The 11,930-nt window shown below is 46.3% G+C and overlaps 2 protein-coding genes and 1 pseudogene across 3 annotated transcripts in view; 2 read left to right on the top strand and 1 right to left on the bottom strand.

The window, feature by feature from the left end:
* Positions 1-381: 381 nt before the first annotated feature.
* On the top strand, positions 382-5,803 carry fam169b (family with sequence similarity 169 member B). Its single transcript, XM_080504812.1, has 8 exons — positions 382-408; positions 989-1,143; positions 2,234-2,345; positions 2,411-2,496; positions 3,292-3,451; positions 3,601-3,783; positions 4,432-4,676; positions 5,222-5,803. The coding sequence occupies exons 2-8, from the start codon at positions 1,021-1,023 to the stop codon at positions 5,513-5,515; spliced, it is 1,203 nt and encodes a 400-aa protein (XP_080360938.1). The 5' UTR covers positions 382-408; positions 989-1,020; the 3' UTR covers positions 5,516-5,803.
* Positions 5,804-6,002: 199 nt separating this feature from the next.
* On the top strand, positions 6,003-11,533 carry arpin (actin related protein 2/3 complex inhibitor). The gene is made up of 6 exons (XM_080505172.1): positions 6,003-6,134; positions 6,990-7,065; positions 7,240-7,372; positions 8,625-8,831; positions 9,208-9,380; positions 11,393-11,533. The coding sequence occupies exons 1-6, from the start codon at positions 6,043-6,045 to the stop codon at positions 11,399-11,401; spliced, it is 690 nt and encodes a 229-aa protein (XP_080361298.1). The 5' UTR covers positions 6,003-6,042; the 3' UTR covers positions 11,402-11,533.
* A 350-nt stretch (positions 11,534-11,883) lies between these two features.
* LOC308136710 (aminopeptidase N-like) overlaps positions 11,884-11,930 on the bottom strand; it is a 20,779-nt pseudogene continuing 20,732 nt past the window's right edge. The window contains exon 20 of the transcript XR_013937250.1: positions 11,884-11,930. This exon is cut by the window's right edge and continues 140 nt beyond it. The product of XR_013937250.1 is annotated as an aminopeptidase N-like (transcript).

The following is an 11,930-nucleotide window of genomic DNA, read 5'->3' on the forward strand; positions in this document are numbered from 1 at the left end:
AAATATAAAAACACATGTTTTTAACACGTTTTTAACCTACAGCGGTTGAATTAAATAAAAAAAATGTCAATTAAAGGAAATAGTTTAGAGAGTTTTTAAAATAAGTTGTTGACAAAATATAATGCTGAACGACTCTTAGAAACTCTGAAAAATATAAAAACACATGTTTTTAACCTACATAAGACGACGGTTGAATTAAATTAAAAAAAAAACATTTAAATTAAAGGAAATAGTTTAGAGAGTATTTAAAATAAAGTTGTAGTTTGCCTCCAGGAGAAAAGGTGCAGTTCTCGGTTTGGCCACACGGGGGCGGTGCAGGCGAAGTGGACAAGCAGGTATACAGGTGCGTTCAGTTCCCGTCAACGCACGCGGACGTCTCGCGCGGCGCGGTGGAGAACGTCTGTGCAGGTGAGTTCCGTTGTTTTCCTTCCTCCTGGACCGGATCGACGTGCTTTTGTTGGTGAATAGTTGGTTTTTATTCCGCTGGAGTTTCGACGTTCGTCACAGAAGTTCAAAGGTCAAACAGCTGCTGACGCTCGTAAACAACAAATAAACATGTGTGTCACTGGGCGAAGTTGTTTTTTTTTATTTTTTTTTTTATATGATTTACACGAAGCGCGCGCTGCAATGATGATGTTTTATTGGCCCATATAAACTTCCCCGTTGTTTCGCCACAGAAACACGTGACTTTGCAATTACGTGCGTCTCGCCCGGCGGGGTAAAGTTTACCTGGAATTAAACGAGCTGGCGTCACTTTATCTCCGCGATTTCCACGCCGAAGTTGACATAAACATATTAAATTGCCCCCGCGAGGCAGTAAACCTCATTCTGCTTTATTACCGTGTTCGAGGAAGTGGGACACATTTAAAATGGGATCATTTCCGAAGGGAGTCTGGTTCAGGGGGGCAGAGTCTTCTGCTCTGAAGCGTTTTTAATTTAGATTCCCGTCAAGTTCAGCGCGTCACGTTGCTCCCGTGTTTCACTGCAGGTCAGAGGTCATGTTCCCCGTGGACCGTCCAGATGTGGACGACCTGTCCTCCGACCTGGACCCGTCTGCTCTGGAGGACCAGAGCTTCTCCTCACACTCCGGCCAGGTTTCCTCTCTTCTGTCAAAACCTTTTAGCAAGTTTGAGGCTCATGGAGGTACAATCTGGATCCAATGTGAACCCAATGTGAACCCAATGTGAACCCAATCTCAGTTCAGTCTGAACCCAATCTGGATCCAATGTGAACCCAATCTCAGTTCAGTCTGAACCCAATCTGAACCCAATCTGGATCCAATGTGAACCCAATGTGAACCCAATCTCAGCTCAGTCTGAACCCAATCTGAACCCAATGTGAACCCAATCTCAGTTCAGTCTGAACCCAATCTGGATCCAATGTGAACCCAATGTGAACCCAATCTGAATCCAATCTGGGTACAATATGAACCCAATCTGGATACAATCTGAACCCAATCTGGATACAATGTGAACCCAATCTCAGTTCAGTCTGAACCCAATCTGGATCCATTCTGAATCCAATCTGGGTACAATATGAACCCAATCTGGATCCAATCTGAACCCAATCTGAGTTCAATCTGAACCCAATCTGGATACAATCTGAACCCAATCTGGATACAATCTGAATCCAATCTGGGAGCAATCTGGACTCAATCTGAATCCAATCTGGGACCAATCTGGACTCAATCTGAACTCAATCTGGATACAATCTGGGTACAATCTGAACCCAATCTGGATACAATCTGAACCCAATCTGGATACAATCTGAATCCAATCTGGGAGCAATCTGGACTCAATCTGAATCCAATCTGGGACCAATCTGGACTCAATCTGGATACAATCTGAACCCAATCTGAGTTCAATCTGGATACAATCTGAACCCAATCTGGATCCAATCTGAACCCAATCTGGATCCAATCTGAACTCAATCTGGGTCCAGTCTGAACCCAATCTCAGTTCAGTCTGAACCCAATCTGGGTCCAATCTCAGTTCAATCTGAACCTAATCCGAGTCCAATCCAGGTCTGAATGGTGCGAGAACCTCACCGGGGTCTTGGACTCCGGGTTGCTCTGCGTTTGTCATAAAAAAAACTTAAGTACTCGTTAAGTAAATTCACAGCAAAGTTTTAGAGTTTTTAGAAAAAAACAAAGTCTGAATTGTTCCTGTGCTGAAACAGTCAAAGGTTCTCCACTCAGAGTCTTCATAGACCCGACTGGTGTTCCTGGGTCCAGGTCCAGGTCCCGGTCTCTCCAGGTAACGTGACCCGTCTCCAGGTGTTTGACGACGCCCAGCCCTCCTCCGCCTCCGTTCTGGCTCTTCACCCTCCAGACGACCCAGAAACAGGTTTGCTGCTGCTCAAGAGGTTCTGGTTCTGGTCGGTTCCAGCTGAGGATCCGCTGTCCTTCCAGTGCTGGCCCTGTTCCTGCAGGACACCTGGTGGACTCTGGACGACGTCCTGAGGACCTCCAGTCCGTCCCGGAGGGGTCTGGTCTCGGTAACTGTGCTCGTAGCGGGTAGCTCTAGAACCCTCTTAGCTCATAGCGGGTAGCTCTAGAACCCTCTGGTTAGCTCATAGCTCTAGAACCCTCATAGCAGGTAGCTATAGAACCCTCTTTGCTCATAGCGGGTAGCTCTAGAACCCTCTTAGCTCATAGCGGGTAGCTCTAGAACCCTCTGGTTAGCTCATAGCTCTAGAACCCTCATAGCAGGTAGCTATAGAACCCTCTTAGCTCGTAGCGGGTAGCTCTAGAACCCTCTTAGCTCATAGCGGGTAGCTCTAGAACCCTCTGGTTAGCTCATAGCTCTAGAACCCTCATAGCAGGTAGCTCTAGAACCCTCTTAGCTCGTAGCGGGTAGCTCTAGAACCCTCTTAGCTCATAGCGGGTAGCTCTAGAACCCTCTGGTTAGCTCATAGCTCTAGAACCCTCATAGCAGGTAGCTCTAGAACCCTCTTAGCTCGTAGCGGGTATCTCTAGGACCCTCTTAGCTCATAGCGGGCCGCTCTAGAACCTTCTGGTCAGCCCAGTAGCGGGTAGCTCTAGAACCCTCTTAGCTCATAGCAGGTAGCTCTAGAACCCTCGTAGCGGGTAGCTCTAGAACCCTCTGGTTAGCTCGTAGCTCTAGAACCCTCTTAGATCATAGCGGGCCGCTCTAGAACCCTCTGGTCAGCTCATAGCGGGTCGCTCTAGAACCCTCTTAGCTCGTAGAACCGTTGGCTTGAGGCTCAGCGCCGTGGAAACAACGGCGTGTTTGTGTCGGAGGTTCTCTGAGTCGAGGCGTCGTCCTCCAGGTGCGGTCGGTGACGGAGCGACTGATCGTGTTCCTGCTGAGTCGGGTGGTGGAGCGACCCGGTGGAGAGGCGTGGTTCTCCCTCCACCCTCGCACCGAGAGCTGCAAGGTGCTGTGGAGCGCCGGCGAGGCGGTGGGGTTCTACTCCGTCAAACACAAAGGTGGGACGAAACTGGGCGGGGCGGGTGGTGTTGGACGGTGTCGGGTGGTGTTGGACGTGTTGGACGGTGTCGGGTGGTGCTGGACGGTGTCGGGTGGTGTTGGACGGTGTCGGGTGGTGCTGGACGGTGTTGGATGCGCTGTGTTGCAGGCTCCCTGTGTGGCGGGTGGAGCAGCAGCAGCTACGCCCTCCCCGTCCTGGACTCCCTGCAGGTGAGGAGCCGCTGCAGGCGGAGAGGCTTCGCCCTCCTCATGCTGGACGACTTCTGCTCCACCTTCTCCACCCAGGAGCTCCTGGGGCTCAGCTGCCCGCTCTCATCCAACATGGCGGCAGGTCGGCCCATCATCCAACATCCATCATCTATAATACATCCAACATCCAACATCTGTAATACATCCAACATCCATCATCTATAATACATCCAACATCCAACATCTGTAATACATCCATCCATCCAACAAATTCATCCATCTATCCATCCAACATCCATCCATTTATAATACATCCATCTGTCATCCATCCATTTATAATACATCCATCCATCCAACACATTCATCCATCTATTATATATCCATCCATACAACACCATCCATCTATAATACATCCATCCAACATCCATCCATCCATCATCTTATCCATCCATCTGTAATACATCATCCATCCAACATCCATCCATCCATCTTATCATCCATCCATCTATAATACATCTATCCATTTGTAATACATACATCCATCCAACAAATTCATCCATCTATAATCCATCCATCCATCATCTTATCATCCATCCGTCTGTAATTCATCCATCATCCATCCATTCATTTGTAATGCATCTAAACAACTTCATCCATCTATCATCCATCCATCTATCATCCATCCATCATCCATCCATCCACATTTGACCATCAGTGTGTTTAATGGGTTAAATTTCTCCAGCAGCTTCTTGAAAAGGTTCCAGTTTCTCCGCCGGCTGTTTGTTCTCAGTTATGCTGAAGTTCCTGAGGCAGCGGGTGGAGGAGCGGGAGCGTCTGTACGAGGTGGAGGCTCCGGGGGGGTGGGGTCAGAGACGCAACATCTGGCTGGGCCTCCGGCTGGGCCGCTACGCCCGGGATGGGGGCGGCGCCGGCCCTCAGGGTGGAGGTCCAGCGGCAGGCCCGGCGCCGTCTGGCTGCTGTGATGGAGGCGTGACGGAGGAGGAGGAAGAGGAGGAGGAGGAAGAGGTTCATGAGGTCAGGCTGTCCATTCTTGTGTGTTTCAGTTACTTAATGACCGTTTCAGGTGAAAACTCGTAGCGTTTTTTGGGTCCGTTTCCATGACGACGGAGCTCAGAGTCACTGAAAACCTGACTTTTTGGCAAAACTCCGGCTTTGTCTCCATGGAAACGGGGGCGGAAACGACACTATCGAGAAACACTTGAGCTCCGTCTCCATGTTGACGGAGAAAATTCTAGACCTGGACCTGGACCTGGACCTGGACCTGGGGGGGGGGGGGGGGGGGGTTCTAGAAACCAGGTTATGTGAAAACTCAGAGTATGTTAACCCTGAGATGAGGGAAACTGAGTTCGTCATTTTAGAAAGAGAGTTGAATTCGCCATGGTAACGGAGTCCATTAGCAGAACCTGCTGGCAGTCGCCATGGTAACGGAGTCTGTTAACAGAACCTGCTGGCAGTCGCCATGGTAACGGAGTCTGTTAACAGAACCTACTAGGTTCTGGTGCGTTCCTGAAGGTCTCCAGCCTGTCGTCTGACTAACTCCTCTGTGTTCCCCTGTTCAGAACCGGAACCCGGACGTTCAGAACCAGACCCTGGACCGTCAGAACCGGACCCCGGATGTTCAGAACCAGACCCCGGACTTTCAGAACCGGACCCCGGACGTTCAGGCCCGGACTCTGAGCACCGGGCCGCAGGCGGAACCCGACCCGACCGGGAGCGGCAGGATGTCTGGGACAGGAAGTGGCTCCGCGGCCCACGCCGAGCGCTCCCCGAGCTCCGAGTCTCCGCCCGCCCGGCGCCGCCCCGAGGAGCCGGAGGGGAGAGCGAGGACGGCCAAACGAGCCCGGAGGACATGAGCACTGATTACTTCCGGTATTACAGCGTCCCTCCAGGACGGGCCGGCGTCTCCGGGTGTCCCGGAGGAGGACACTGAAGTACATTTGTGTCTCTGTGTTGTTTTGTTGTCATGTTTATTTTACATTAATGTTCTTGTCTGCCTGCATTTATTTATTGGTTTGTATGTATTTTACCAACTTTTCTTAAAAAGCTTTTAGGAATTGCATGAATTGATTTGCAGGATTTTGGGACGTTAACGACTAAACGTTTCCGAATAAATCCAAAAACAATCTGTACAGTGATGTATGTGTGTGTGTTTTAATTAAATTTGCCTTAAAATTCAAGTCTTCGTATTTATTTGTATGTTGTGACGCGCAACAGCTGTTTTTTTTTTTTTTTTTTTTAAGTGTTTCACTTCACCTTCCCGCCCCGGCGGCTCCCGCTGTGACTGCGAACGAGCGCGCCTCGTTGACGCTCTGTGACGTCACAGCGGTCCAGAAACCGGAAGAGTCTTGGAAAAAGGGGAAAAGTTGGGATCTCCGAGAAGATGAGTCGGATTTACCACAACACGTCGTTGCAGAACAAACCGGTGCACAACGAGAAGTTTGACCGCGTCTTCTCTCCTTCTGCTTACGAAAGGTAGCGGATGGAAATAAAAACACGGGTTTTTTAAACGGGCTTCGGCTCCGGCGGCTCGTTACCGTCCGCCGTGTTCACTGCGGAGCGCAGCTCAACCAAACTCCATGGACGAAACCGATCATTTTAACATTTTCACATTTTAAAAGCTGCACATTCGCAACTTTCAGTCGTAAAACTATCAGAATGTTGTGTGTGAGTGGTTCGGCTGTGTTCGGCGCATTGTTGGAGTTTCTTTTTTGGCGTAAATCAGTATAATAAATCAGTGTCGACGTCCATCCAGAACCTGCAGAAACTCTTTAATGAGACCAAACTCTCTATTTTATGCGTGAGAAATACTTTAAATCTCATTGTTTTATGGTACTAGTTATTTAATTTATCACGTCAGTTAGTAGTCTGCTTAAAAACTGTTTTTTCTGATGCAAACGAGACAAAATAATTTCCCATTATTTTTAATCATTTGTTTTTGTTAGCATTTCGTTTTTTTAATTATATTTACTCTGTTTTAATTGAGATATTTTCTAATACGTTTGTACTTTATGACTTATGCTTGTCATTTGACAAATTAATTTGACAATTTCTTGACTCAAATACTTTCAATCTATTCATCTATTATTTCTGTGTTGGGTTTTTTTACATTTATTTAATCAATTCGTTTTATTTTGCATTTGTTTTGGTTTTAGGTTTCATCTAATTTCATCAATTCCAGATATATAATTTTTTTTTTCATATCTTGCAAAAGCTCCATTTGTCGAATTTGAAATACTTTGAGAATATTTTCCATTTTCAGCCTATTTTATCTCTTATCGTTGGATTTTCTTTGCGTTGTTTGTCAGCGACGATGTGTTTCCTCCTCAGCGGCGCCGGCGTCCTGCTGGAAGGAAAACTGCTGGACGTTTCCAGACATTCGATCTGCGACTCCAACAATGAAAAGGTACAAAAGTCAAAAACAAGTTTAAAATCACTGGAGACGCAGGGAAGAGTGGAGATTATCTGCCAGTGCAACTTTTTCCCATGTGATGGTGATAAAATATGTTTATATATCACACAAAATAGTGTATAAATGATGAGACCAGGCGTCTGTCCCCTCGTCCCCTCGTCCCCTCAGGTCCGGTTCCTGGTTCTCTACGTCAAACCGGGTCGGATCCATCAGAGGAAGTTTGATTCCAGTGGAAAAGAGGTGGAGCCGAACTTCAGCGACACCAAGAAGGTCAATACGGGACACCTGATGTCCTCCTACAGTGAGTCCACCGCTTGTCCACCTTGTCCACTGCTTGTCCTCCTCGTTCACCTCGTCCACTGCTCGTCCTCTTCCTCCACCGCTTGTCCACCTCGTTCACTGCTTGTCCTCCTCGTCCACCTTGTCCACTGCTTGTCCGCCTTGTCCACCGCTTGTCCTCCTCGTCCTCCGCTTGTCCTCCTCGTCCTCCGCTCGTTCACCTCGTCCACTGCTCGTCCTCTTCCTCCACTGCTCGTCCTCCTCGTCCACCTCTCGTCCACCTCTCGTCCTCCTCGTCCACTGCTCGTCCACCTTGTCCACCTCGTCCACCGCTTGTCCTCCTCATCCACCGCTTGTCCTCCTCGTCCTCCGCTTGTCCTCCTCGTCCTCCGCTCGTTCACCTCGTCCACTGCTCGTCCTCTTCCTCCACTGCTCGTCCTCCTCGTCCACCTCTCGTCCACCTCTCGTCCTCCTCGTCCACTGCTCGTCCACCTTGTCCACCTCGTCCACCGCTTGTCCTCCTCATCCACCGCTTGTCCTCCTCGTCCTCCACTTGTTCACCTCGTCCACCACTTATCCACCTTGTCTATTGCTCGTCCACCGCTCGTTCACCTCGTCCTCCTCGTCCACCGCTCGCCCTCCTCCTCCACCGCTTGTCCACCTTGTCCACTGCTCGTCCTCCTCGTCCACCTTGTCCACAGCTTGTCCACCTCGTCCACCGCTCGTCTTCCTCGCCCACCGCTCGTCCACCTTGTCCTCTGCTTGTCCACCTCGTCCACTGCTCGTCCTCCTCGTCCACTCTGTCCACCTCGTCCACTGCTTGTCCTCCTCGTCCTCCACTCGTTCACCTCGTCCACCGCTTGTCTACCTTGTCTGCTGCTTTCCACCACTTGTCCTCCTCGTCCACTTGCCTCTCTGAGAGGACATGAGAGAGTGTGACGATACGGATGTCAGGTTGTTGATTGGCTGCAGGAACTGTCAATCATAGCGATAGCATAGCGGTAGCATAGAGATAGCATAGTCGTAGCTATAGCGATAGCATAGCAGCCCTTTTGCTCACACTAAAACTAAACTTCATGGTGTCCTCTGGTTCTGGTCTTCATGGTGTCCTCTGGTTCTGGTCTTCATGGTGTCCTCTAGTTCTGGTCTTCATGGTGTCCTCTGGTTCTGGTCTTCATGGTGTCCTCTAGTTCTGGTCTTCATGGTGTCCTCTGGTTCTGGTCTTCATGGTGTCCTCTAGTTCTGGTATTCATGGTGTCCTCTGGTCTCTCCAGAGCTGGAGGCTAAAGGAGAGTCGGACCGGGTGTCGGAGGACCAGCTGTCGGTTCTGGTCCACAGACCCGAGCTGGCGAGGATCACTGACAGACACAGACCCGCCGGGTCCTGGGCCTTCTGGTACCCCGAGTCCCACATGGACCAGACGGAGCTGGAACCGGGACAGGAAGTCCGCCTGAAGACCAGAGGAAACGGTCCCTTCATATGTGAGTCTGTTTGCCCACTGTGACGGATTATAATCCAGATTATAATTCTAAACCAGATTAGGAACCAGGTTACAGTCAAGATGAAAACTCTTGAAGAAAACTATCATTTTTACTATTCTGAGGCTTAAAATGTGAAAAAGTTCAAAGGCTAAAAATCTTAAAAGGCCTAAAATGTGAAAAAGTTCAAAGACTTTTAGTCTTTGAACTTTTTCACATTTTAAGCCTTTTTTTACATTTCAAGACTTGAAAATGTTTCGGTATTTTAACAATTTAAAAGCTAAAATGCTACAAATAAAATGTGAACAAAATGAAACAACAGTTTCCAGTTGTATTGACTTTTGACCTCTGACCTTTGACCTTTGACCTCTGGCCTCAGTCTCGCTGGCCAAGGTGGACGGCGGCACGGTGACCCGCTGCAACTTTGCCGGAGACGAGAGGGCCGGAGCGTCGTGGACCGACAAGATCCTGGCCAATAAGACGGAGGCGGGAGGCGACCGCACCTCCGGGGGCGGGGCCGGAGACGGGGGCGGAGCTGAGGACGAAGAATGGGTGACCAGCAAGTTTTGTTTTTTTTCGCCGAAATGATTTGAAACCCGACTCCTTTTAAAAAAAAAACGGATAAAGTCAGTGAATCTGATGTAAAACTGACAAGTTCAGTTTCAGACGGTTTGAAGTTTCACTATGGAAGTAAAACGGTACCGTCAGATTCGGAATTCGAATTTCTAACTCTTAATTTTTTTTACGATCGAAATCAGACTTTGAATTTTAAAAGCTGTCGAATTTCAAGTACGTATCTTGTTTTGATTCTGATTTTTTTCAACATCTAAAAATATTCTGTGTGTAAAAATTCAATGTGTCTAAAAATTCAACCGCAAAAAAAATTCAGCTGCAAAAACAAATTCAGCTGCAAAAAAAATTCAGCTGCAAAAACAAATTCAGCTGCAAAAAAAATTCAGCTGCAAAACATCCTTAACAAGCACTGTGCAGATTAGAGTGTTCAATGGACGTTAAAAAAAAATAGGAGACAATTTAACTATTTTCTGCATGTAAAACATTTCATACAGTAAATGTAATTTCTTTGAAAACATTTTCACACGTCATTAAAGGTTCGCCACATATGTTGTTTCATTTTTTTTGCAGCTCAATTTTTTTTGCAGCTGAATTTTTTTTGCAGCTCAATTATTTTGCAGCCAAATTTTTTTACAGCCAAATTTTTTTTGCAGCTCAATTTTTTTGCAGCCGAATTTTTTTTTGCAGCTCAATTTTTTTGCAGCCGAATTTTTTTTGCAGCTCAATTTTTTTTGCAGCTCAATTTTTTTGCAGCTCAATTTTTTTTCCAGCCGAATTTTTTTTGCAGCCGAATTTTTTTTGCAGCCGAATTTTTTTTTTGCAGCTCAATTTTTTTGCAGCCGAATTTTTTTTGCAGCTCAATTTTTTTTGCAGCTCAATTTTTTTTGCAGCTCAATTTTTTTGCAGCTCAATTTTTTTTGCAGCCGAATTTTTTTTGCAGCCGAATTTTTTTTGCAGCCGAATTTTTTTTTGCAGCTCAATTTTTTTGCAGCCGAATTTTTTTTGCAGCTCAATTTTTTTTGCAGCTCAATTTTTTTTGCAGCTCAATTTTTTTGCAGCTCAATTTTTTTTCCACCCGAATTTTTTTTGCAGCCGAATTTTTTTTGCAGCTCAATTTTTTTGCACCCAAATTTTTTTTGCAGCTCAATTTTTTTGTAGCTGAATTTTTTTTGCAGCTCAATTTTTTTTGCAGCTCAATTTTTTTGCAGCCGAATTTTTTTTGCAGCTCAATTTTTTTGCAGCCGAATTTTTTTTTGCAGCTCAATTTTTTTGCAGCCGAATTTTTTTTGCAGCTCAATTTTTTTTGCAGCTCAATTTTTACACACAGAATATTTTTAGATGTTGGAAAAAAATCAGAAGCAAAAAAAGATATGTACCTGAAATTCGATAGCTTTTAAAATTCAAAGTCTGATTTCGATGGTAAAAAAAATTCAGAGTTAGAAATTCGAATTCAGAATCTGATGGCACAGTTTCACTACCATATTTCACCTCCTGAACTTCAGTCATGTTTTAAAAGGAGTTTGGTGTTTTAGCGTTGCGCGGAGAAGGCCTGTTGTTAAATTGGCAGATTTTTCGGATGGAGTTTGGTTTCATTTCATTTCCATGCGGTTGAAGTCTAAAACCTGTTTTGTGCTTAAAAGGGAAAGATTTTTTTTTTAACCCAGTCAAACTTCATGAACTGAAAATAAAACATCAAAGGAAGTCTGACTTGAAAAGATTTTAATGTTTTCCTTTGAAGCCGTTTGGTTAAATTGAATCACGAGAGCGACGTCGAGTTTCCTGTAAAATCTGATTGCTGGCAACTTGTTTGAGCAACGTTTTAAAGAGCATGAGCTTGTTTGGTTGTTTTAAACGTTGCCCGTGTTGCTCACGTTGCCCATGTCACTCATGTTGCCTGTGTCTCCTGTGTCACGGACATTGTCTGTGTTGCCCATGTCACTAATATTGCTTGTGTTGCCCGTTGTCACTCCTGTTCTCTTGTCTGCTCTCAGGATGACTGAAGGTCGGTTGCTGGTTCCACTTCCATCAACGCCTCGCGGCAACGAGCAACTGTCAACACTGTTCTTCTTCACTTCCTGTCGAACCTGAACGTTCCTCCTCCGGCTTCAGTGTCCTCGATGTCTGAGACATCAGTGACCTGTGGAGACGTCCTCGTCCTCATCCTCGTCCTCATCTTCGTCTTCGCACAAACAACTTTCAATTGTTTGGTTTTTTTTTTATTTCTTTTGGTCGGTGGTCAACAAAATAAAATAAAAAGCCCGAGAGACGTTTTGTACAAAATGTTAATGTTTTATTATTAAAAATAATTTCATACACAAGAATAAGTGGATTTGTTTTTGAAAGAGTATATTTTACAATATAAAACTTTACATAAAGCAGAATCGGTCTGATGATTAAAAAAAAAACAAAAAACAAACTCTTATTGTTTTAAATAATAAAGATTGATCAGAGGTTCAGTGTGTCGTTGAGCAGCGTGTCACTGGCGAGGGGGCGGAGCCTCGGTTGGAACCAGCGTGTCACTGGCGAGGG

Source organism: Blennius ocellaris (genome assembly GCF_963422515.1).
Source record: "Blennius ocellaris genome assembly, chromosome: 11".
In the NCBI taxonomy this organism is placed as follows: Eukaryota; Metazoa; Chordata; class Actinopteri; order Blenniiformes; family Blenniidae; genus Blennius; species Blennius ocellaris.

What these genes read in the sequence shown, in the direction of transcription:
- fam169b (XM_080504812.1), top strand. Translation starts at nt 1,021, where the DNA reads ATGTGGACGACCTGTCCTCCGACCTGGACCCGTCTGCTCTGGAGGACC. An exon ending in CCCGGAGGGGTCTGGTCTCG is followed by an intron (nt 2,497 to 3,291) that starts GTAACTGTGCTC and finishes GTCGTCCTCCAG; the next exon opens with GTGCGGTCGGTGACGGAGCG. An exon ending in AGGAGGAAGAGGTTCATGAG is followed by an intron (nt 4,677 to 5,221) that starts GTCAGGCTGTCC and finishes TCCCCTGTTCAG; the next exon opens with AACCGGAACCCGGACGTTCA.
- arpin (XM_080505172.1), top strand. Translation starts at nt 6,043, where the DNA reads ATGAGTCGGATTTACCACAACACGTCGTTGCAGAACAAACCGGTGCAC. An exon ending in GCGACTCCAACAATGAAAAG is followed by an intron (nt 7,066 to 7,239) that starts GTACAAAAGTCA and finishes TCGTCCCCTCAG; the next exon opens with GTCCGGTTCCTGGTTCTCTA. An exon ending in AGGAAACGGTCCCTTCATAT is followed by an intron (nt 8,832 to 9,207) that starts GTGAGTCTGTTT and finishes CTCTGGCCTCAG; the next exon opens with TCTCGCTGGCCAAGGTGGAC.